General features: G+C 38.7%; 1 protein-coding gene across 1 annotated transcript; it reads left to right on the plus strand.

Annotated features, from left to right (window-relative positions):
- The first annotated feature begins 8,145 nt into the window (after positions 1–8,145).
- LOC147340137 (ferritin heavy chain-like) lies at positions 8,146–8,895 on the plus strand. Its single transcript, XM_086387112.1, has 2 exons — positions 8,146–8,182; positions 8,372–8,895. The coding sequence occupies exons 1-2, from the start codon at positions 8,146–8,148 to the stop codon at positions 8,893–8,895; spliced, it is 561 nt and encodes a 186-aa protein (XP_086243238.1).
- Positions 8,896–22,760: the final 13,865 nt, after the last annotated feature.

A 22,760-nucleotide genomic window follows, 5' to 3' on the forward strand; every position in this document is an offset into this window, starting at 1 on the left:
TATCTGCATTATTTCCTAAATATACTTATATAAAAACATATTCACCTTTATGAGCTACCATGCTTTTCATAACACAGTATAGAATATCAGTGTTTAATGGTCTGTATTCAATAGACTAAATACCTATACTCTTGAAATAATTTAAAATAATATCTACTACATGACTACCACACTAAAATAAATTTAAAGAACATGATTAAAATAAGATCTACTACTCTTTGCATTATTAAGCCCCAAGTAGAGAAAGATCCTTGGAAGGAAAGTTATGACCAGCCTAGATAGCATATTAAAAAGCAGAGACATTACTTTGCCCACAAAGGTCCATCTAGTCGAGGCTATGGTTTTTCCAGTGGTCATGTATGGATGTGAGAGTTGGACTGTGAAGAAGGCTGAGTGCCGAAGAATGGATGCTTTTGAACTGTGGTGTTGGAGAAGACTCTTGAGAGTCGCTTGGACTGCAAGGAGATCCAACCAGTTCATTCTGAAGGAGATCAGCCCTGGGATTTCTTTGGAAGGAATGATGCTAAAGCTGAAACTCCAGTACTTTGGCCACCTCATGCAAAGAGTTGACTCATTGGAAAAGACTCTGATGCTGGGAGGGATTGGTGGCAGGAGGAGAAGGGGATGACAGAGGATGAGATGGCTGGATGGCATCACTGACTTGATGGACAATACTTTGGGTGAACTCCGGGAGTTGGTGATGGACAGGGAAGCCTGGCGTGCTGCAATTCATGGGGTCACAAAGAGTTGGACACAACTGGGCGACTGAACTGAACTGAAGTGAGAGAAAGCTCTGCAATAGAAATAAATAGACATGATCTAATGTCCCTGACCTTAGGAACTTTACAGTTTCCTTAGAGTGCAAAGACAGATACACTTGAAATTAAATAGTAACTCAGGACAATAATATTAGAAATGTCAAAAGGCTATATAAATCTATACTTTTTATAAGCTACGTTTTGAAGATTAATTCCTCTTTCTCATACTAATCTTTGGGATTTATTGATTCCAAAGCTATTCATATATTTTGTAACTGCATTATCTGCCAACCTTTCCAGCAAAAACAGCATAAAATAGATTTTGCTGCTGCTGCTGCTAAGTCGCTTCAGTCGTGTCTGACTCTGTGCGACCCCATACACGGCAGCCCACCAGGCTCCCCCATCGCTGGGATTCTCCAGGCAAGAACACTGGAGTGGGCTGCCATTTCCTTCTCCAATGCATGAAAGTGAAAAGTGAAAGTGAAGTTGCTCAGTCGTGTCCGACTCTTAGCAACCCCATGGGCTGCAGCCTACCAGGCTCCTCCGTCCATGGGATTTTCCAGGCAAGAGTACTGGAGTGGGGTGCCATTGCCTTCTCCGAAAATAGATTTTAGTGACTAGCTAAAAAAGAGAAAGAACAAAATACGAGGGAAGAGAAAAAGCATTATATTTTCGGGATTTTAATAGAAGAGCCTAAAATTTAAAAATTAAGGTGAACTTTTTATATAGTGAGTAGACTACTTTCTCAGGGTCAGTCTAGTTCCTAAAATAAAAGCTACTGTGTATTGACTTTAATCAATCAACTGTGTAATATTAGCATAATCATAAATGCATCATCTAATCCTCTTAACATCTCATATCATTAGTACCATTTTTCTGATGAGTGAAACACTATAGGCAAGTTCAGACAGCTTGGAAGGCATAGAGTCAGGCTTTCAGCTGATGACTATTTGACACGAAACCCCACATCTTTCACCACCTCCTAAGAAGGGAGTAAAGAAAGGGTACCTTAAATAATGCAGCAGTATACTGAGAATACAGAACATGCGTGTGTTCTAAGTCATTCAGTCGTGTTCCACTCTTTGCCACCCATGGACTGTAGCCCGCCAGGCTCCTCTGTCCATGGGATTCTCCAGGCAAGAATACTGGAGTGGGCTGCCATTTCCTACTCCAAGGGATCTTCCCGATGAGGGATTGAACCCGAGTCTCTTACATATCCTGCATTGGCAGGCAAGTTCTTGATCACTAGTGCCACCTGGGAAGCGAATATAGAACATGAATCATCTAAATTCTCCAGATTGAAGTGTACATTACACAGAAATTATTGAGAGATTAAATTTTAAAAGTTTACATTTTAGTAGCTAGCAAAAAATTTCCTGAATCACTTTGTTGCAGGAAGGGGACCCCTTCCAGGGCCCGAAACTGGGCTCTTGTCTAACACTCAGAAATGAATTGTCTGAGGAGACACATGTGCTGACAAAGCAAGAGACTGGAAGAGGGCACCCAGGCGGAGAACAGCAGGGTAAGGGAACCGAGGAGAACTGCTCTGCCACGTGGCTCGCAGTCTTGGGTTTTATGGTGATGGGATTAGTTTCCCGGTTGTCTATAGCCAGTCATTCTGAGTCAGAGTCCTTCCTGGTGGTGCACGCCTTGTTCAGCCAAGATGGATGCCAGAGAGAAGGATGCTGGGAGGTGGTCGGATATGTGGTATCTCCTTTTGATCTTTCCTGAACTCTTCTACTTGTTGGGGTTTATTAGTTTCGTGTTCCTTACCAGGATCTCCTGTTTTAAAACGACTCATGCAAATGGTTACTATGGTGCCTGGCCAGGGTGGGCAGCTTCAGTCAGTGTGCCTCCCCTAACAACTTCATATTAATAAATATGAAAAATGAAGAATAATTCATAACCTCAGTTTTCAACCAATGCTGACTCAATCCATGATATTTAGTACAACATGTGTATTTTTTAAAAGTAATAAGGACTTTCCTAGTGATCCAGTTGTTGGGAATCCTCCTACCAATGTAAGAGACATCGGTTCGATCTCTGGTTTGGGGAGATTCCACATGCCGTGGGGCAATTAAGCCCCTGTGCCACAACTACTAAGCCTGCGCTCCAGGGCCTGTCAGTCATAACTCCTGAGCCCTCGTGCCCTAGAGCCCGTGCTCTGCAATAAGAGAGGCCGTTGCAATGAGAAGCCTGCACACTGCGATTAGAGAGTGGCTCTGAATCACTGCAACTACAAAAGCCCACTTGCAGCAATGAAGACCCAGGACAGCCAAAAATGAATAAAATAAATTAAAGAATTAAAAATTCACATAATGCACACCCACACAGTCGGCCAAGATGCATGTTCCCACTAAGGTCTACTTTACCTGGCTAATATATATCCATACCACAATCCACAGTAAGGTATAAATTTTAGCGAAAGTAACTCTTAGCAATCAAAGGCTAATATTCACATACAAATCATACAAATACATGTATTCCATACACACATAGACACACTGTGGTTTTCTCACATGTTATTCAGGCTATCACAAAATGTGAATTGAGATGTCATATTTTTGCAAAAAGAGTTATAATATTATATTATTACCTGCTTTCTCTTATTTATTTGACTCAAAAGCAGTCCTTTGCAAGAACACAGTCTGAGGGATGCTCCACGTCATCTAGCTATGAAATAGTTTTATAAACACAAGTGTCCCAGAGAGAAGGGCTTGCCAGTTGGCCCAGTGGTAAAGAATCCACTCGTCAATGCAGGAGATGCAGGAGACGCGGGTTTGATCCCTGGGTCAGGAAGATCCCTGGAGGAGAAAACGGTAACCCATCCTGGTTTTCTTTCCTGGAAAATTCCATGGACAGAGGAGCCTGGTGGGTTACAGTCCATGAGTCACAAAGAGTTGTACACAACTTAGCAACTGAGCATGTACAAACATCCCGCATAGACATTTACTCCAATAACCTGTTTTGATTCAAAACATAATCTAACCAAACATGTTTAATAGCCTGGCTAGGAAAATAAGTACCACTGTTTATAGAACAGTCTCTCTGGAAAGAAAAGGAGATAGACTCTTGGTTCTACATAAAAATCTTGTTAATTCTATTTACGTTTCCCCTTCCTACATTTGTAACAACTGAATAAACAAATTATGCATTTTATTTTGTAGCTGCAATCTCTGTAGACAAACTGATTAAAATACTTACGTTGATGTGATCAATACATTTAGCAATTAATAAAGATCCAGGAATTGATTCTTAAAATTTAAGGAATTCTGTACCTTGATTCACTTGTGTGCTATTGTCTTTTTTTCTAAAAATTAGGGATTGTTGGTGCAAAAATCAAAAAAGAGTTAAGGGGAAAGGGCCACAAAGAGAAGACTTCAGTTTTCTACTACATCATTGAGGAATACATGTTATTAAGGAACAACGTGATGATTTAGGTGGAAATAAAAGCATGTATACTTGAAAGAGAACTCATGAAAGAAGGAAGCAATTGGAACTGACATTTCCCATTATCATCACTTTGTTTTTGTCCATGACAGTTAAGATCTGAGGAATATTAAGCAGTATTTCCATAGCTGCATGTAGAAGAAAATAATATTCCTGCCACCAGAAGCTGCTCTAGTACATCTTTCTCATTGTACTCCAGGCCACAGATTCTACCACACAGACACACAAAGGGAAGTGTGTTATCCCTGAAAACTCTTTGTCAGTAGTTCTCTTCTCCTCAGTTCGAAGTTCTAACAGCCTCTTCCCTTTCTAAAAGGCTGCCTTTGGCCTCACCCCTTCCCAAATTCACCAGTTACTTCACAACACATCTGAAATTCCTGTCCTGTAAAGGAATGCTAGGCTTTGTCTTGGTGTTCAGCTTCTCTTCTAAGAGATATGTCCACACACACAAATTGTTAGGTTTACAGTTCTAACAGCATATTTTAAAGCTACAGAGCGTTATACCTAGCTATATGTTTGTGCATATTAAAGTAAAATTATAAGAATAATTTGTCACAATTGAGTCTCTTTGATTGGTTTTCCTGTTGTACACCCATGGCTGATTCATGACAATATTGTAATTAGCCTCCAATTAAAATAAATAAATAAATAAATTTAAAAACAGAAAGTTTAAATACAAATTTAATACCAATTCCACTCATTGTTTTTTAATTTGGACAGATGAAACTAAAACTTTAAAAGGCCACTCAGTCTTTAAATCATGTTTCTGAGCCCCTACTTTGTGAAATCTAGCATCAAACAAGTTAAACGCAATCTTTGTTCTAATCCTCATGGTCCAGCCAAACTTTCCAAATTACCAATAGAGGAACCCAGTTCACAGTGTCACTCTCTATTATTTACAAGTTATGTGCTTTAACGTGTTATATACTCTGTAATCCACAATTTCTTTAACTGTAAAATATGGGTAGTAATAGTGAAAACTCAGAAAGTAACTGTAATAAGAGAAGGTAGAGTGAACAGCCCAGTGACAGACAGGATTGATTTTAGATTGATATATCACTTTGTGTATGTGTGTGTTAGTTGCTTAGTCGTGTCTGACTTTTTGCAACCCCATAGACTGTAGCCCACCAGGTTCCTCTGTCCATGGAATTCTCCAGGCAAGAATACTGGAGTGGGTTGCCATTTCATTCTCCAGGGGATCTTCTGGATTCAAGGATCAAACCTGTGTCTCCTATGTCTCCTGCAACTCCTGCATTGGCAGGCAGATTCTTTATTACTGAGCCACCTGGGAAGCCCCATTTAGTAACAATACTGTATTGTATATTTGAAAGCTGCTTAGAGAGTAGATCTCAAAAATTCTTATCACTAGAAAAAAAATTCTGTAACTATCTGAGATGATTAACATTAAGCAAATTTATTGTAGTAATCATTTTGCAGTATATATCAAATTGTACATCTCGGACTAATACAATGTGATATGACAACTGTATCTCAAAAAAAAAAACAACTTGAAAAAGACATGAGGCCTGGTATGCTGCAGTCCATGGAGTGGCAAAGAGTTGGACATGACTTAGCTACTGAACAACAACTTGAAAAAGACATTTGCCTGAAAATAACTTGAATTGGTAGACTCAGTAAAGCAGACTGCCCTCCTTAGTGTGACTAAGCCTCAACTAATCAGTTGAAGGCCTCAAAAAACAAAAAGGCTGACTCTCCTTTGAGTAAGAGGGAACTCCTCCTGTCTGACTGCCTTCAACCTAGGACATCAGTATTTTCTTGCCTTCAAACTTAAACTGACACATCAGCTCCTCTTGGTTCTCCCCCTATCCAGGCTCTCCTGTGCCTTCAGCTGACTGTCAGTCTCAGGTCTTGCCAGCCTCCATAATGAGGTGGTTTAGTAGCTAAGTTGTGTCCAATGCTTGCAACCCCATGGGTCATAGCCCACCAGGCTCCTCTGTCCATGGGATTCTCCAGGCAAGAATACTGGAGTGGGTTGCCATTTCCTTCTTTAGGAGATCTTCCCAACCCAGGAATCGAACCCAGGTCTCCTGAATTGCAGGCAGATTCTTTACCAACTGAGCTTCAAGGGAAGCCCCGCCTCAATATTTACATGAGCCAATGCTTAAAATCAATCAATCCTATTGGTTCTGTTTCTCTAGAGAACACTGAATAATACATATACTGACCACAGACATTTCATTTTATGGTCCTATAATTGTTGCAGGGAGGAAGCCAATTCTGACTCCATGTTGGAAACTGTTTCTTTGATTTGCTTTTCTGTTGCTCTTGTTATTATAATCATACTCAATGGCTTGCCTGGAGGACTCTGCCCCTCTGCTTGACAGTAAACTAAAGTGCCTTTGTTCAGTTCCTGGAGAGAGAGTTTGTTCCTGCTCATCCATGAGTAGAAGAGATTAACACATCCCTTCCAAAGGCTGGCCATTCCCTTGGAGATGTTTTGCAAGGCTGAAGACCCTTTCACTTTACTTCCCTAATGCCTCTCTCTCTCTCTCTCTCTCTCTCTTATTCTGCCTTTTTAATTTAGTTCCTTATTGCTTCCTTCTCTCTGATCTATAAAAGAACCTGGCATCCAGGCCCCAATACAATGATTATTTTGAGGCACTAGCCTGCCATCTTCTCTGTCTGCCAGCTCTCTGATTGAAGTCCTTTTCCTTGCCTCAACACCCCATTACTCAGATTCACTGGCCTGTTGTGTGGCGAGCAGAGTAATATTGGACTCTGTAACATAATCATATTTTTTAAAAAACACATTCTGCTCTGAATTTTTCTCATTTTGTGTTTGTACTTAGTTTTATATTCTTCATTAATGAAAAACTGAATGAAATGGTTTATACACAAACAAACAAACACACACACACACATTTCCTTTCTGGAAATTTGAGTCCCAGTCCATGCTTCTTTGTTGATTATTCCTTAGAAATGTTGGTTAAGTTTTAGGGTTCCCTTAGTTATAATTTATATTTTACTATTACCTACTTACTTAGAATTAATGATAAGGTATAAAATATCTGAGAAACACCATTATCACCCTTTGGGACAAATATATCCATTCAAGAGTATTATTAAGATATTATGGAGTAAAATTGTAGGGATACTAAATATTCAATAAATATTTGCTGAATGAATGAAAGATAATTTGAGATCAATGGTATTTCCTACCACTGTGGCTCATTTCAAACACCATAATTGATGGGTTAAAAAATGTTTGCTGAGTGGCAGCGAAAGGACAAATGAGGCTGGAGGGGATGAATATATCCACATGGTTAAGTGCTTTCTCTAAGAATGCATCTAAGTCTTTTGTTTTCTGACAGAGAAAAGAGAAGTTTGCACTTACCCAAGAGGAAGGAAATTGGTAAGTCAGGTGAAAGGGCTGGGTTTCTAGGACTGTGCTGAAAGATTAGGAGATGAGAGAGAACAAAGGGAGCATAGATGAAGGTCAAAAAGAGTGAAAGCTGCAGAGGTGCAAAGATTCACTAAGACTCTGGAGGTGGCACTCCGCTGTCAGACAAGTGTGAACTTGACCAGAAACAGAAAAGTAGAGATCACTGGAGTTAATGAGGTCCAGAAACCCAATGAAGAACCTATTAGAAGTGTCATTAGTATGGGTATTGAAGTCACTGAGGAGAGCTGCCTTCAAAAAGAGCTCTGTAATAGTAAATATAACCACGATACCAAAAGAGGACTGTTTAATAAAACAATCACATTAGGGCCCTATTCAAATAAGTTGTGCAAAGAAATCACATACATGATTAACGCAAAACGGATGCACTAATATTCATGAATAATGCTTTAAAATATTATATCGTCCAGAAGCTCATTGCAGTTGCCCTGCATCACCCAGGTTTTGGAGGAACCTGGGACGCTGCACTCATGCTCTGCCCACTGACATGCACCACCTTCCCACCCCACCCCCATTATGGAACCGGAACCTCCTCTCAACCCTCCCAAGCCCAGTAAGGGACTTGACTTTCAGTCCCTTGCAGAACTGCTGACCTGACCTGAGATGCCTGCTCCTGGCTACCCGCATTGTCCACCCTGGGAACTCTTTGAGGCTGGTGGAAATGGCCCCGCAGCTTTGCATTCACCTTCTTGCCCACTGCACCCGTGTCGCCCGCCATGCTGCCCGTGCTGCCCTCACTAAGTACGCCAGAACTACTGCCCCAAATGTGAGGCCACGGTCAACAGCCACGCTGCCCTGGAGTTCCACGCCTCCTTCCAGTGCCTGGCCATGGCCTTCTACCTCGACTGTGATGACATGGCCTTGAAGCACTTCTCCCGCTTCTTCCTGCTCTGCTCCCATGAGCACAGCGAGCGGGCTGAAAACCTGCTGTTCCTGCAGAACCAGCGTGGCGGCCGCATCTGCTTCCTCGACATCAGAAAGCCTGAGACCCAACAGAGGGAAAGTGGCCTCCAGGCCATGCAGGACGTCCTGCACCTGGAGAAGTGCGTCAACCAGAGCCTGCTCAACCTGTACCAGCTGGCCACTGACAGCAGTGATGCCCACCTGTGCCACTTCCTGGAGACCCACCACCTGGACCAGCAGGTCAAGTTCATCAAGGAGTTGGGGTATGTCAGCAACCTGAGCAACGTGGAGTCCCTGGAAGGCAGCCTGGCAGAGTACGTCTTTGACAAGCTCACCCTGGGTGACGGCGACAAGAAGGACTAAGCCTGGACTGGACTTTCCGCCGAGTCCCGGGTGAGTGCCCAAGGTCACCCTGCCTGCCATGCAGACCACAGTATTGCCCTCGCAGAAAAAGTTCACCTAAGTTTTTTCCCTCCAGTTTTGCCATTTCTTCACATAAAGTTATTGGTTCTCAGAATTGAAAGAGACATGTGTACCCCAATGTTCATCGCAGCACTGTTTATAATAGCCAGGACACGGAAGCAACCTAGATGTCCATCGGCAGATGAATGGATAAGAAAGCTATGGTACATATACACAATGGAGTATTACTCAGCCATTAAAAAGAATACATTTGAATCAGTTCTACTGAGGTGGATGAAACTGGAGCCTATTATACAGAGTGAAGTAAGCCAGAAGGAAAAACACCAATACAGTATACTAATGCATATATATGGAATTTAGAAAGATGGTAACAATAACCCTGTATGTGAGACAGCAAAAGAGACACAGATGTATAGAACAGTCTTTTGGACTCTGTGGGAGAGGGCGAGAGTGGGATGATTTGGGAGAATGGCATTGAAACATGTATAATATCATATATGAAACAAATTGCCAGTCCAGGTTCAATGCATGATACAGGATGCTTGGGGCTGGTGCACTGGGATGACCCAGAGGGAGGGTACGGGGAGGGAAGTGGGTGGGGGATTCAGGTTGGGGAACACGTGCACACCCATGGCGGATTCATGTTGATGTATGGCAAAACCAATGTAATATTATAAAGTAATTAGCCTCCAATTAAAATAAATAAATTTATATTAAAAATAAATCTTAATTCCTAAGTAAAAACAAACAAAAAGTTATTGGTTCTTCAAATAAAGTTATTAGTTGATGCATCAATAAATGTCTGTTTGATTTGTATGTGCAAATCTCTCACCTTTTAAACCTTAAAACAGATATCCAGGAGTCTCTCCAGCTACCCATGCCCTGTCCACGTGCAGCTCAGGATCTCCACCAGAGAGAGAAGGTGTTCCATGGGATCATGGAAAACACAAACTCATTCCTCTACTAGTAAACAATGTCCGGTGGGGGGTGGTCTGGGGCCCTGGTGAGTGTGAGCGCCTGTGCAGAGATAAAGCATAAGGTACATATACACAATGGAATATCACTCAGCCATTACAAAGAATACATTTGAATCAGTTCTAATGAGGTGGATGAAACTGGAGCCTATTATACAGAGTGAAGTAGCCAGAAAGAAAAACACCAATACAGTATACTAACACATATATATGGAATTTAGAAAGATGGTAATGATACCCTATATGCAAGACAGCAAATGAGACAGAGATGTATACAACAGTCTTTTGGACTCTGTGGGAGAAGGCGAGGGTGGGATGATCTGAGAGAATACCATTGAAACATGTATACTATATATGAAACAGATAACCAGTCCAGGTTCAATGAATGAGACAGGGTGCTCAGAGCTGGTGCACTGGGATGACCCAGAGGGATGGGATAGGGAGGGAGGTGGGAGGGGGGTTCAGGATGTGGAACACATGTAAACCCATGGCTGATTCATGTCAACGTATGGCAAAACCAATCAGATCAGATCAGATCAGTCACTCAGTCGTGTCCGACTCTTTGCGACCCCATGAATTGCAGCACGCCAGGCCTCCCTGTCCATCACCAACTCCCGGAGTTCACTCAGACTCACGACCATCGAGTCAGTGATGCCATCCAGCCATCTCATCCTCTGTCGTCCCCTTCTCCTCTTGCCCCCAATCCCTCCCAGCATCAGAGTCTTTTCCAATGAGTCAACTCTTCGCATGAGGTGGCCAAAGTACTGGAGTTTCAGCTTTAGCATCAGTCCTTCCAAAGAAATCCCAGGGCTGATCTCCTTCAGAAAGGACTGGTTGGATCTCCTTGCAGTCCAAGGGACTCTCAAGAGTCTTCTCCAACACCACAGTTCAAAAGCATCAATTCTTCGGTGCTCAGCCTTCTTCACAGTCCAACTCTCACATCCATACATGACCAACGGAAAAACCATAGCCTTGACTAGATGGACCTTTGTTGGCAAAGTAATGTCTCTGCTTTTGAATATGCTATCTAGGTTGGTCATAACTTTCCTTCCAAGGAGTAAGCGTCTTTTAATTTCATGGCTGCAGTCACCATCTGCAGTGATTTTGGAGCCCAGAAAAATAAAGTCTGGCACTGTTTCCACTGTTTCCCCATCTATTTCCCATGAAGTGATGGGACCAGATGCCATGATCTTCGTTTTCTGAATTTTGAGCTTTAAGCCAACTTTTTCACTCTCCACTTTCACTTTCATCAAGAGGCTTTTGAGTTCCTCTTCACTTTCTGCCATAAGGGTGGTGTCATCTGCATATCTGAGGTTATTGATATTTCTCCCGGCAATCTTGATTCCAGCTTGTGTTTCTTCCAGTCCAGCGTTTCTCATGATGTACTCTGCATATAAGTTAAATAAACAGGGTGACAATATACAGCCTTGATGAACTCCTTTTCCTATTTGGAACCAGTCTGTTGTTCCATGTCCAGTTCTAACTGTTGCTTCCTGACCTGCATACTAATTTCTCAAGAGGCAGATCAGGTGGTCTGGTATTCCCATCTCGTTCAGAATTTTCCACAGTTTATTGTGATCCACACAGTCAAAGGCTTTGCCATAGTCAATAAAGCAGAAATAGATGCTTTTCTGGAACTCTCTTGCTTTTTCCATGATCCAGCGGATGTTGGCAATTTGATCTCTGGTTCCTCTGCCTTTTCTAAAACCAGCTTGAACATCAGGAAGTTCACGGTTCACATATTGCTGAAGCCTGGCTTAGAGAATTTTGAGCATTACTTTACTAGCGTGTGAGATGAGTGCAATTGTGCGGTAGTTATTGTAAAGTAATTAGCCTCCAACTAAAATAAATAAATAAAATAAAATGTATAATAAAAAAAAAAGTGACCTGAAAATCATAATTGGGGTTAATCTGGAGAAAGAATGAAGGGAATGGGGTTGGGCAAGGGTTGAAATGAAGGGGGTTTTCACTTTATTTGAAATGTTAATGTTTAATTCTGCATAGCAAGAAGAGGGGTCCAGAAGCCAGCTTGGCAAAATCCCTCTTTGACAAGCTCAAAGTGAAGAGAAGCCCTGGTGAATGGAGGCTAGAATCATCTGGCCTCAGAAGGGAATAAACTACCTATTTTCTGCTCTGTTGCGATCTCATTTCCTTGAGCTATGTAATCAATATTACATAGGTGATTTCCTTTAGGCAATATTCCTGTAGGATGAATGGCATTATCCCTGTTTTATTTTTTTTTAAATGATAGGTTTATAAGTGGTGTTTGTATGTTTCTTTCAGGTGTTCAGACCTTGAGTCCAAGTTCTCTGTTGTTCCCAGCCCTGAATGACATATTTCACACTTGGTGCTCACTAAACACAGAGGTCTCTTACTCCTCAGCTGCCTCTCTCTATTTTTAGGTCAAAATTGGGCTTCCTAAAAGAGTTTTCTGTATTTTTTTTTCTTCCCTGGAAAAGTGAATTTCTTTCTGTTAAGTTTAGAAGTTGTAATACATCCATAAGATTCAGAAATCAAAGTATATAAAAAGATTTATTGTGAATTATTCATTCTTTCACTGTTCCCAGGCTCCCAATTGTCTCTAGGCAATGGGTGTTTCTATGGAGAGACATGTCCTTGGGGTTTCTTACTTTGATAGTGATGCTGAAATCACCCAATTCAATGACTTTAGTATATTTACAGAGCTGTACAACCATCATCACAACTAATTTTAGAATATTTTCATCACACCCCAAATACCTCACGACATTTACAGTCACTCTGTAATATCACCCCCAGACCCTGGCAAACAATGATCTATTTTTGGTCTCTGCACATCTGGCTTTTTAAGACATTTACTATAAATGGAAACATAGCAATATGCATTCTTTTCTGTCTGCTTTCTTTCATTAGGCATAATGTTTTTGAGGTTTATCTGTCTTATATATTGGTACTTCATTCTTTCTTATTGCTGAATAATATTCTACTCCATGGATATACTACTTCTGTTCACCCACCAGTTGGAAGACACTTGAGTTTTTACTTATAGGCTTTAGTGAATATTGCTGCTGCAAACATTCACATATAATTTAAAAGAATATTTTAACTTCTCCTGGCAAAATATTTTAGGATTGATATTGCAATGGCCTATGGTGAACATATATGTAACTTCATAAGAAACTGCCAATCTAAATAAAAATAAAAGTAAACAAGTGAGACCTAGTTAAACTTAAAAGCTTTTGCATAGCAAAGGAAACTATAAACAAGGTGAAAAGACAACACTCAGAATGGGAGAAAATAATAGCAAATGAAACAACTGACAAAGGATTAACTTCCATAATATACAAGCAGCTCATACAACTCAATATCAGAAAAACAAACAACACAATCAAAAAGTGGGGAAAAGACCTAAACAGACATTTATCGAAAGAAGACATACAGATAAAACACATGAAAAGATGCTCAATATAGCTCATTATTACAGAAATGCAAATCAAAACTACAAAGAGATATCACCTCACAATGGTCAGAATGGCCATCATCAAAAAGTCTACAAACAATAAATGCTGGAGAGGGTGTGGAGAAAAGGGGCCCCTCTTGCACCGTTGGTGGGAGTGTAAATTGATACAGCCACAATGGAAGACCAAATGGAGTTTCCTTAAAAAACTAGGAATAACACCACCATATGACCCAGCAATCCCACTCTTAGGCATATACCCTGAGGAAACCAAAAATGAAAAAGACACATGTACCCCAATGTTCATTGTAGCACTATTTACAATAGCTAGGACATGAAAGCAACCCAGATGTCCATCAACAGATAAATGGATAAAGACGTTGTGGTACATATATACAATTGAATATTATTCAGCCATAAAAAGGAACACATTTGAGTTAGTTCTAATGAGGTGGATGAACCTAGAGCCTATTATACTGAGTGAAATAAGTAAGAAAGAGAAAGAAAACATATTGTATACTGATGCATATATATGGAGTCTAGAAAGATGGTATTGATAAATTTATTTGCAAGGCAGCAATGGAGAAACATATAGAGAACAGACTGGTGGACATGGGGAGAGGGAAGGAGAGGATGAGATGTATGAAGAGAGTCACATGGAAACTTACATTACCATATGTAAAATAGATAGGCAATGGGAATTTGCTGTATGTCTCAAGGAACTCAAACAGGGGCTCTGTATCAACCTAGAAAGGCGGGATGGGGAGGGAGGTTCAAGAAGGAGGGGACATAGGCATACCTATTGCTGATTCATGTTGAGATTTGACAGAAAAAAAAAATTCTGTAAAGCAATTATCCTTCAATTGAAAAATAAATTAATTAAAAAAAAAAAACTGCCAATCTGTTTCCCAAAATGTCCACATAATCTCTCATTTCTATTAGCAATGTGTGAGGATCCAATTTCTGTAATGTTTTGGAAATACACAAAACTGCCTATTTACTTTAAATCACAGCCATTCTACTAGGTGTTAAGTAGTACCTTATTGTGATTTTTTAAAAAATTTCTCTAATTACTAATGGAGCTGAGTATATCTTTATTTATTTATAGATACTATTAATAACTAGAACTCATATGAAGAAATGAAGACTATTGTTAAAAGTAGCTACATAAATAAATATAAAAGCCACTATTATTGTATATTTCACTTAGAACTCCTTGTATCCTATAGGATATTTAAAAAGTCATAAAAGTTTGTCATAAATGTATACTAATGGGAACACAGTATATATATATAATTTGTGACAGCAACATAAAGGGGGGAATATGGAACTGTGTAGTGGCATATTTTGTGCAGTTGAAGCTAATTTACTACTAATTCAAAATACATTGCTCTACACTGAAGATATTAATTGCAATCTGCAAGGTAATCATTTAAAAAGTAAATAAAAATATACACAGAAAATTGAGAGGGAATCAGAATGGTTCACTACAAAAAATGAAACATGAAAGAAGTTAACAATAGAGGGAACAAGGAACAAAAATAAGATATATAGAAAATAAATAGAAAAACAGCAGAAGTAAGTCTCCCCTTGTTATTAATTACAAGAATGATTAGAATGCATGTAAACCCTTGTTTAGAGGAAAATGTATAACTTAAGAGCCTAAACTTAAAAATAAAGGTTTCAAATATTACTTTACACCTTAAGAAACCAGAAGAGCTAGCACAAAGAAGGAAATAATAAAGATTAGAGAGGAGATATATGAAGTAGAGAATGGGAAAACAAAGAAGCAAATCAATGAAACTGATAGTTCTCTCCTTAAAAATATCAACAACAGTAACAAACTAAAGAAGTAGGAGAAACAAATAACTAAAACCTGGAATTAATATGGGGACATCACTACTGATTTTACAAAAAATAAAGTATCTAACACAATGCAATGGACAATTGTGTCAACAAATGTGGGATAACCTAGATGAAACAAATTACTAGAAACACAAACTACCACAATTTAATCAAGAAGAAATAATCTGCAAAGATCAGTAACCAGTAAAGAGATTGTTGAGAGGCTATTTATTATTGATTCAAAGAAAAGTCCAGGATGAATCCTACTGAACATTTAAAGACGAATACCAATTCTTTCTAAATTCTTCCAAAAAATAAAAGGAACACTTCTTAACTTAATCTACAAGACCAGTATTAACTGATACCAAAGTCCGATATTGACATCAAAGGAAAACTACAGAACAATATCCCTTATGAGTACAGATATAAACACTCTCAACAGAGTACTAGCAAACTGAATGCAGCAGTATATTAAAAGTACTATATATTGTATTATATAATACAGCATAATATATAGTATTATATACTATATTATAGGCCAAGTAGAATTTTCCCTAGGAATGCAAGGTTGATTCAATACACAAAAATCAACTAATCATACTAACAGAATGATTGGGAGAAAAAGCATGCAATCATTTCAACGAATGCAAAAATATTTGACAAAATTAAATACCATTTCAATATTAAAACACTCAACAAGCTATAAAGAGAAGGGAACTTCCTCAATATGATAAAGGGCAGCTTTAAAAACTAGAAGCTAACACCATATTCAATGGTGAAACAACAAAAGCTTCCCCTCTAAGGTCAGGAAAAAGAAAAGGATGCCTGCTTTTGCCATTTCCATTCAACCAGACATTCTAGCCTTACCATTTAGGCATGGAGAAAAAGACATCCTAATTGAAATGGAAGGAGTAAAACTATCTCTATTCACAGATGACACAACCTTAATATAAAGAGAATCCTGAAGAACAAAAAATTATAATACTTTCAGGAAAATTGCAGAGCATAGCTTCAACACACAAAAATAAATTGTACTGTATACCTGATCAACGAATAATCTGAAAAGGAAATTAAGAAAACAACTCCACTAAGAGCATCAGAAAGAAAAAAATACTCAAGAATAAGTTTAACCAAGGAGGTGCAAGACATTTACTGTGAAAACTACAAACATTGCTCAAATAATTTTTTTTAATTTTATTTTATTTTTAAACTTTACATAATTGTATTAGTTTTGCCAAATATCAAAATGAATCTGCCATAGGTATACATGTGTTCCCCATCCTGAACCCTCCTCCCTCCTCCCTCCCCATACCATCCCTCTGGATCGTCCCAGTGCACTAGCCCCAAGCATCCAGTATCGTGCATCGAACCTGGACTGACAACTCATTTCTTGCATGATATTTTACATGTTTCAATGTCATTCTCCCAAATCATCCCACCCTCTCCCTCTCCCACAGAGTCCATAAGACTGTTCTATACATCAGTGTCTCTTTTGCTGTCTCGTACACTGGGTTATTGTTACCATCTTTCTAAATTCCATATATATGCGTTAGTATACTGTATTTATGTTTTTCCTTCTGGCTTACTTCACTCTGTATAATAGGCTCCAGTTTCATCCACCTCATTAGAACTGATTCAAATGTATTCTTTTTAATGGCTGAGTAATACTCCATTGTGTATATGTACCACAGCTTTCTTATCCATTCATCTGCTGATGGACATCTTCCATGTCCTGGATATTATAAACAGTGCTGCGATGAACATTGGGGTACACGTGTCTCTTTCCCTTCTGGTTTCCTCAGTGTGTATGCCCAGCAGTGGGATTGCTGGATCATAAGGCAGTTCTATTTCCAGTTTTTTAAGGAATCTCCGCACTGTTCTCCATAATTTAAACTAGGTCAATATGAATGAAAAGACATCTCTTGTTCATTTACTGAAATATTTAATATTTTAAATATGGTAACAGTCCCCCAAAGAGTTCACAGATTCAATGCAATCTCTCAAAATCCAAATAAAAAATGTATCATAATAAATTTTGGAATATTTTCACTGTCCCCCAAATAAACCTCATTCCACTTAGCCATTTCCCAAGGCTACTGGGAAAAGGCTACTATATTTTTGCAGGAATGGACATACTGATCCATTACATACAAGTGATCCAATACATACAAGTGAAAAGAAAAAAGGTGATCAAATGGACTTGATTAAAATTAAAAACTAAAAGACAAATTGCAAATGGGAAAATATTACAATATGTATCTATGACTAAGAAATTACATAACGTTAAATTTTATTTGTCAACTTGACTGGACGAAGGGATGCCCAGATATTTGGGCAAATATCATTATGACTGTGTCCCTGAGGGTGTTTCTGGGTAAGATTAACCTTTGAATCAGAATAAATAAATAAAGCAGATTGACTTCCCTAATGGGGGTGAGCCTCATCCAATCAATTGAAGGTCTGACTAGAACAAAAAGGCTGACCCTTTTTTAAATGAGGGGGGATTTTTCTTTCTTTTGGATTTGAACTGAAACATTAGCTCCTACTGGGTACTGAGGTTGCTGACCCTTACACTGGAACTATACCATCAGCTCTCCTTGATCCCCTGCTTGACACTGCAGATAGTGGGACTTGTCTTTCTCAATATAATTTCATGCCTTTTTCTCACCACACTTTAGAGCCTTCTTTTGAAAAAATGAATTTACTATGGCATCATTCATATACCATATAATTCACCCTCTGAATTTATATCCAAGAACTTTTAGTATATTCATAGTTATACACCCATCATAAATTTTAGAATATTTTCATTGTCCCCCAAATAAACTTCACTCCACTTAGGTAGCATTTCCCAATATCCCTACCTGCCCAATCCTAGGCAATTACTAATTTGCTTTCTGTGTAGTATAGACTTGTCTGTTCTGAACATTTCATATAAATGGAACCATACAATATGTGTTCCTTTTTGGTTTCTTTCACTTAGCATGTTTTCAAGGTCCATTCATGTGGCAGAACGCATTATTACTTTATTCTTTTTATTAATGAATAATATTCTGTTAGATGGTAATATCACACTTTCTATATCCATTCATCATTTGATGGGCATTTGGATTGCTTCCAATTTAAATAATCTCCCAGGGCTGTGGTAACAAATTGCCTTGAACTGATGACCACCCCCCCTACCCCTGCCATAAAACAAAAACCACATACTTATTCTCTTAGAGGTCTGGAGGCCAGAAGCACCAAAATATGTTCATTAGGCCCAAATCAAGGTGTCAGCTACTATATATATCCTCTGGAGGATCCAGGGTAGAATCTTCCTTTCTCCTTCCACTTTCTGTTTGCTGTTATCTTTCCTTGGCTTCTGCCTGCATCCCTCCAGTCTTTAAGGCCATCATCTTCAAATCTTTGTTCTATCTGCCCTTTACATTTTCCTCTCTGGGTGTGAAACCTCTATCTCCCTCTTAAGTGGTTGTGTCTGACTGCATTTAGAGCCCACCTAGATAATCCAGCATAATATTCCCATCTCAAGATCTTAAAAGTAACCACATCTAAAGACAGTCTTAGTTTTGCCATATAAGATTACATTCATGGGTTTCAGAGATTCATATGTAGATTATTTTTTGGTAGTGTAATTTTCAGCTTACCACAGTCTTCCCTCTGGCCCCCAAAGGTTCACATCTACATCACATGTGAAATACATTCATCCATCCCAACATCCCATTGAATCTTAATCCTTTACAATGTAAATTAAACTCAAGTCCAAAATTTCATATAATGAGTTTAGAAGTCCAAAACCTAATTATCAGCATTATGTAAATCAGAGAGTGAGACTCTGCATATGATCCATCTTAGGACAACATACTTGTCCATCTCTATACCTGTAAAACTAGAAAACAAGTTGTTGTTGTCTAGTTGTGTCTGACTCTTTTGGAACCCAGGACTGTAACCTACCAGGCTCCTCTGTCCATGGGATTTCCCCGGCCAGAATGCTGGAGTGGGTTGCCATTTCCTTCTCCAGGGGATCTTCCCAGACCAGGGATCAAACCTGTGTCTCCCATATTGGCAGGTGGATTCTTTACCATTGAGCAATCAGGGAAGCCCAGAAAACAAGTTACCTCTTTCCAATAAACAATGTTAGAACAAATCAAGTATAAGAGCTTTAGCCAATTCCTATTCCAAAATGGAAAAAATCAGAACAAAGAGGTCACTGATTCCAAGTGATTTCAAAGCCCAGTATGGATATTTCATTAGGCTGCCAGGCTTAGGAGGAATTCCTTGCAGGTCAAGATTTCCCCCTCTGTGCTGAAGGCTCCATGTTCTGAGCCCAGATTCTTCTCTGAAAGTTATTCTTCATTTTTATTAAAGGGTAGCATATGTTAGTATCTGAGTAGTTGTAGCCTGTTTCCTGCGTAGAATTTGAAAACCTTGTGACATTCCTTTGTTTCATCTTCTCTCTGTTGCACAGGGACAGCCTTGGGTTTCTCTCCACATGCTTTCATAAGAGTGAATCTCCTAATTTTTTCCAGTCTGGAGAGGTAAGAATACCTCCAATTTTGTACTTTATCACTAGGCCTGTTGATCCATTTTGAGTTAATTTTTTGTCACTGTAGTACTTCTTTCTCAGTCATAACAAATACAAAAAGCATAAAGTCATTCTCTATAAAATTCACAAATGAAACTATTGAACACCAAATCATATAAAATTCAAAAATATAAACTCAATAAGTTACAAATGTCAACCAATTATCATGGAGTGACTTAACACACGAATTTCTTCCTTAGCAAACAAATTACAGCAATCTCAATATTTATCTGTGTCTCATCCTATAGAAATGGTCACTGAGTTAGACTATATTTTTTGTGATTTGGTAGGCCTTAAATCTTGTTGAATAATTTTTCAATTTGAGAACAAATTCTCTACCGGCAACTGGTATTGACAGTTATATATAAACTGAGAGTCAGATAAGGATTTGGAACTGTGTGCAGTATATTAAGTTGCATGATGATGTCCCATCTGTTATTTTTTACTAGGTTCATCAGTCACTTTCAATTGTAATTTTTTATTTAGTTGTAGTAATTCATTTCTACAGTTTTTCAAAGTATACATGTTATCTGAAACAGAGGTTAGCAAACAATGGCTTACAAGCTGAATCTGACCCATCATCTATTTGTGTACAGCACACAAGCTAAAATGGCTTTTGTATTTTTAAATGATCAGAAAATGTTAAAAGAACAGTATGGATGACATGCAAAAATTTTTCTAAAATTCAAGCTTCAACAGCCATAAATACAATTTTATTGGAACACAGCCATGCTCATTTGATGACACCCTGTCATTGGGGTGCTTTTGCACCGGGCTGTTTATAGACTACAATGGTAGAGTTTTCCTAAGTTCACTTGCCTTAGTCTTACAGTTGAAACTGACCCACTGAAAAAGACACGTGAGGCAGAAAAATCATCACCCTTCTAAGGATCAGACATCTGATTTCATAAGAGCTCACTAACAACTGAAAACTTCATTTAAACTCACACACCTATGGTTAATTTATCTACCACAAAGGAGGCAAAAATATACAATGTAGAAAAGACAATGTCTTCAATATGTGGTTCTAGGGAAAACTGCACAGCTACATATAAAAGAAATACATTAAAACATTCTCTAACATCATACACAAAAATAAACTCAAAACGGATCAAAGACCTAAATATAAGACTGGACACTATAAAACTCTTAGAGGAAAACATAGGCAGAACATTCTATAACATAAATCACAGTAATATCTTTTTTGATACACTTCTTAGAATAATAAAAATAAAAATAAACAAATAGGACCTAATTAAACTTGACAGCTTCTACAGGGCAAAGGAAACCATCAAAAACAAAACAAAAAGAGCCCACAGAATGGGGGAAAATATTTTCAAGTGAGGTGAGCAACAAGATACTAATCTCCAAAATATACAAACAGCTCATGCAGCTGTATGTCAAAAAAGCAAACAATCAAACAATGAGCAGATCTAAATTGACATTTCCTCAAAGAAGACATATAGATGGCCAAAAAGCACAAAGCAGAAGAAAAGATACTCAACATCACTAATTATCAGATAAATGCAAATCAAAACTACAATGAGATATCAGCTCATACTGGTCAGAATGGCCATCAACAAAAAATATGCAAACAATAAATGCTGGAGAGAATGTAGAGAAAAGGGAAACCCCCTACACTGTTGGTGGGAATGAAAATTGGTATAGCCACTATGGAGAACAGTATGGCGGTTTCTTAAAAACTTAAGGTAGGAACTACCATATGATCCAGCAGTCCCACTCATGGGTATGCATTGGAGAAAGCCATAATCCAAAAGGACACATGCACCTCATTGTTCACTGAAGCAGGACATGAAAGCAACCTAATAATCAGGACATGGAAGCAACAATATATCCATCAACAGAAGAATGCATAAAGAAGATGTGGTACATATATACAATGAAATACTGTTGTTGTTTAGTCACTAACTAATGTAAAACTCTTTGCAAGCCCATGGACTGTAGCCTGCCAAGCTCCTCTGTCCATGGGATTTCCCAGGCATGAATCCTGGAGTGGGATGCCATTTCCTTGTTCAGGGGATCTTCTTCACCCAGGGATTAAACCCATGTCTCCTGCACTGGCAGGCTGATTCTTTAAGGCTGAGCCAACAGGGAAGCCCACAATGAAATATTACTTGGTCAGAAAAAAAAGAACTAAATAATGCCATTTGCAGCAACAAGGATGGACCCAGAGATTATTATACTTAAGTCAGACAGAGAAAGATAAATGCCATATGTTATCATTCAAATGCAGAGTCATTTTCTTTCAAAAAAAAAAGGTACAAATGAACTTATTCACAAAACATAAAGAGACTTACATATATAAAAAACAAACTTATGGTTACCCAAGGGGAAACGTGGGGGAGAGGGATAAATCAGGAGCTTGGGATGAATATACACACACTATACTATATAAGATAGATAACCAACAAGGCTCTGCTGTATAGTACAGGAAACTCTACTCAATATTCTGTGATAACCTATATGAGAAAATAATCTAAAAGAGAGTGGATATATGTATGTGTATAAATAAATCATCTTGCTCATCACCTGGAACTAACACAACATTGTAAATCAACTATATTTCAATAAAACTAATTTTAAAAAATTTAAAAAACTGTATTTAAAACTCCAGCTGGAGATTGCTTCTCTATCATGTTGCCTTCCTTTTTCCAGAGATCCAAATAAGCAAAAATCATCACTTATCAAGATGTGTTGTTGTTTACTCACTAAATTATGTCCAACTGTTTGTGACCCCATGCACTGTAGCCCGCCAGGCTTCTCTGTCCATGGGATTTCCCAGGTAAGAATACTGGAGTGGGTGGCCATTTCCTTCCTTCCCCAGGGGATAGTGCCAACTCAGGGATCAAACCTGCACATTTCCTGTGTTTTCTGAATTGGCAGGCAGGTGTTTGGTTTTTTTTTTTTTTTTTTTTTTTACCACTAAGCCCCTAGGGAAGCCAAT

This window comes from Bos grunniens, chromosome X (assembly GCF_055505025.1).
Source record: "Bos grunniens cultivar Pamir isolate PY7600 chromosome X, Bosgru_T2T1.0, whole genome shotgun sequence".
NCBI lineage: Eukaryota > Metazoa > Chordata > Mammalia > Artiodactyla > Bovidae > Bos > Bos grunniens.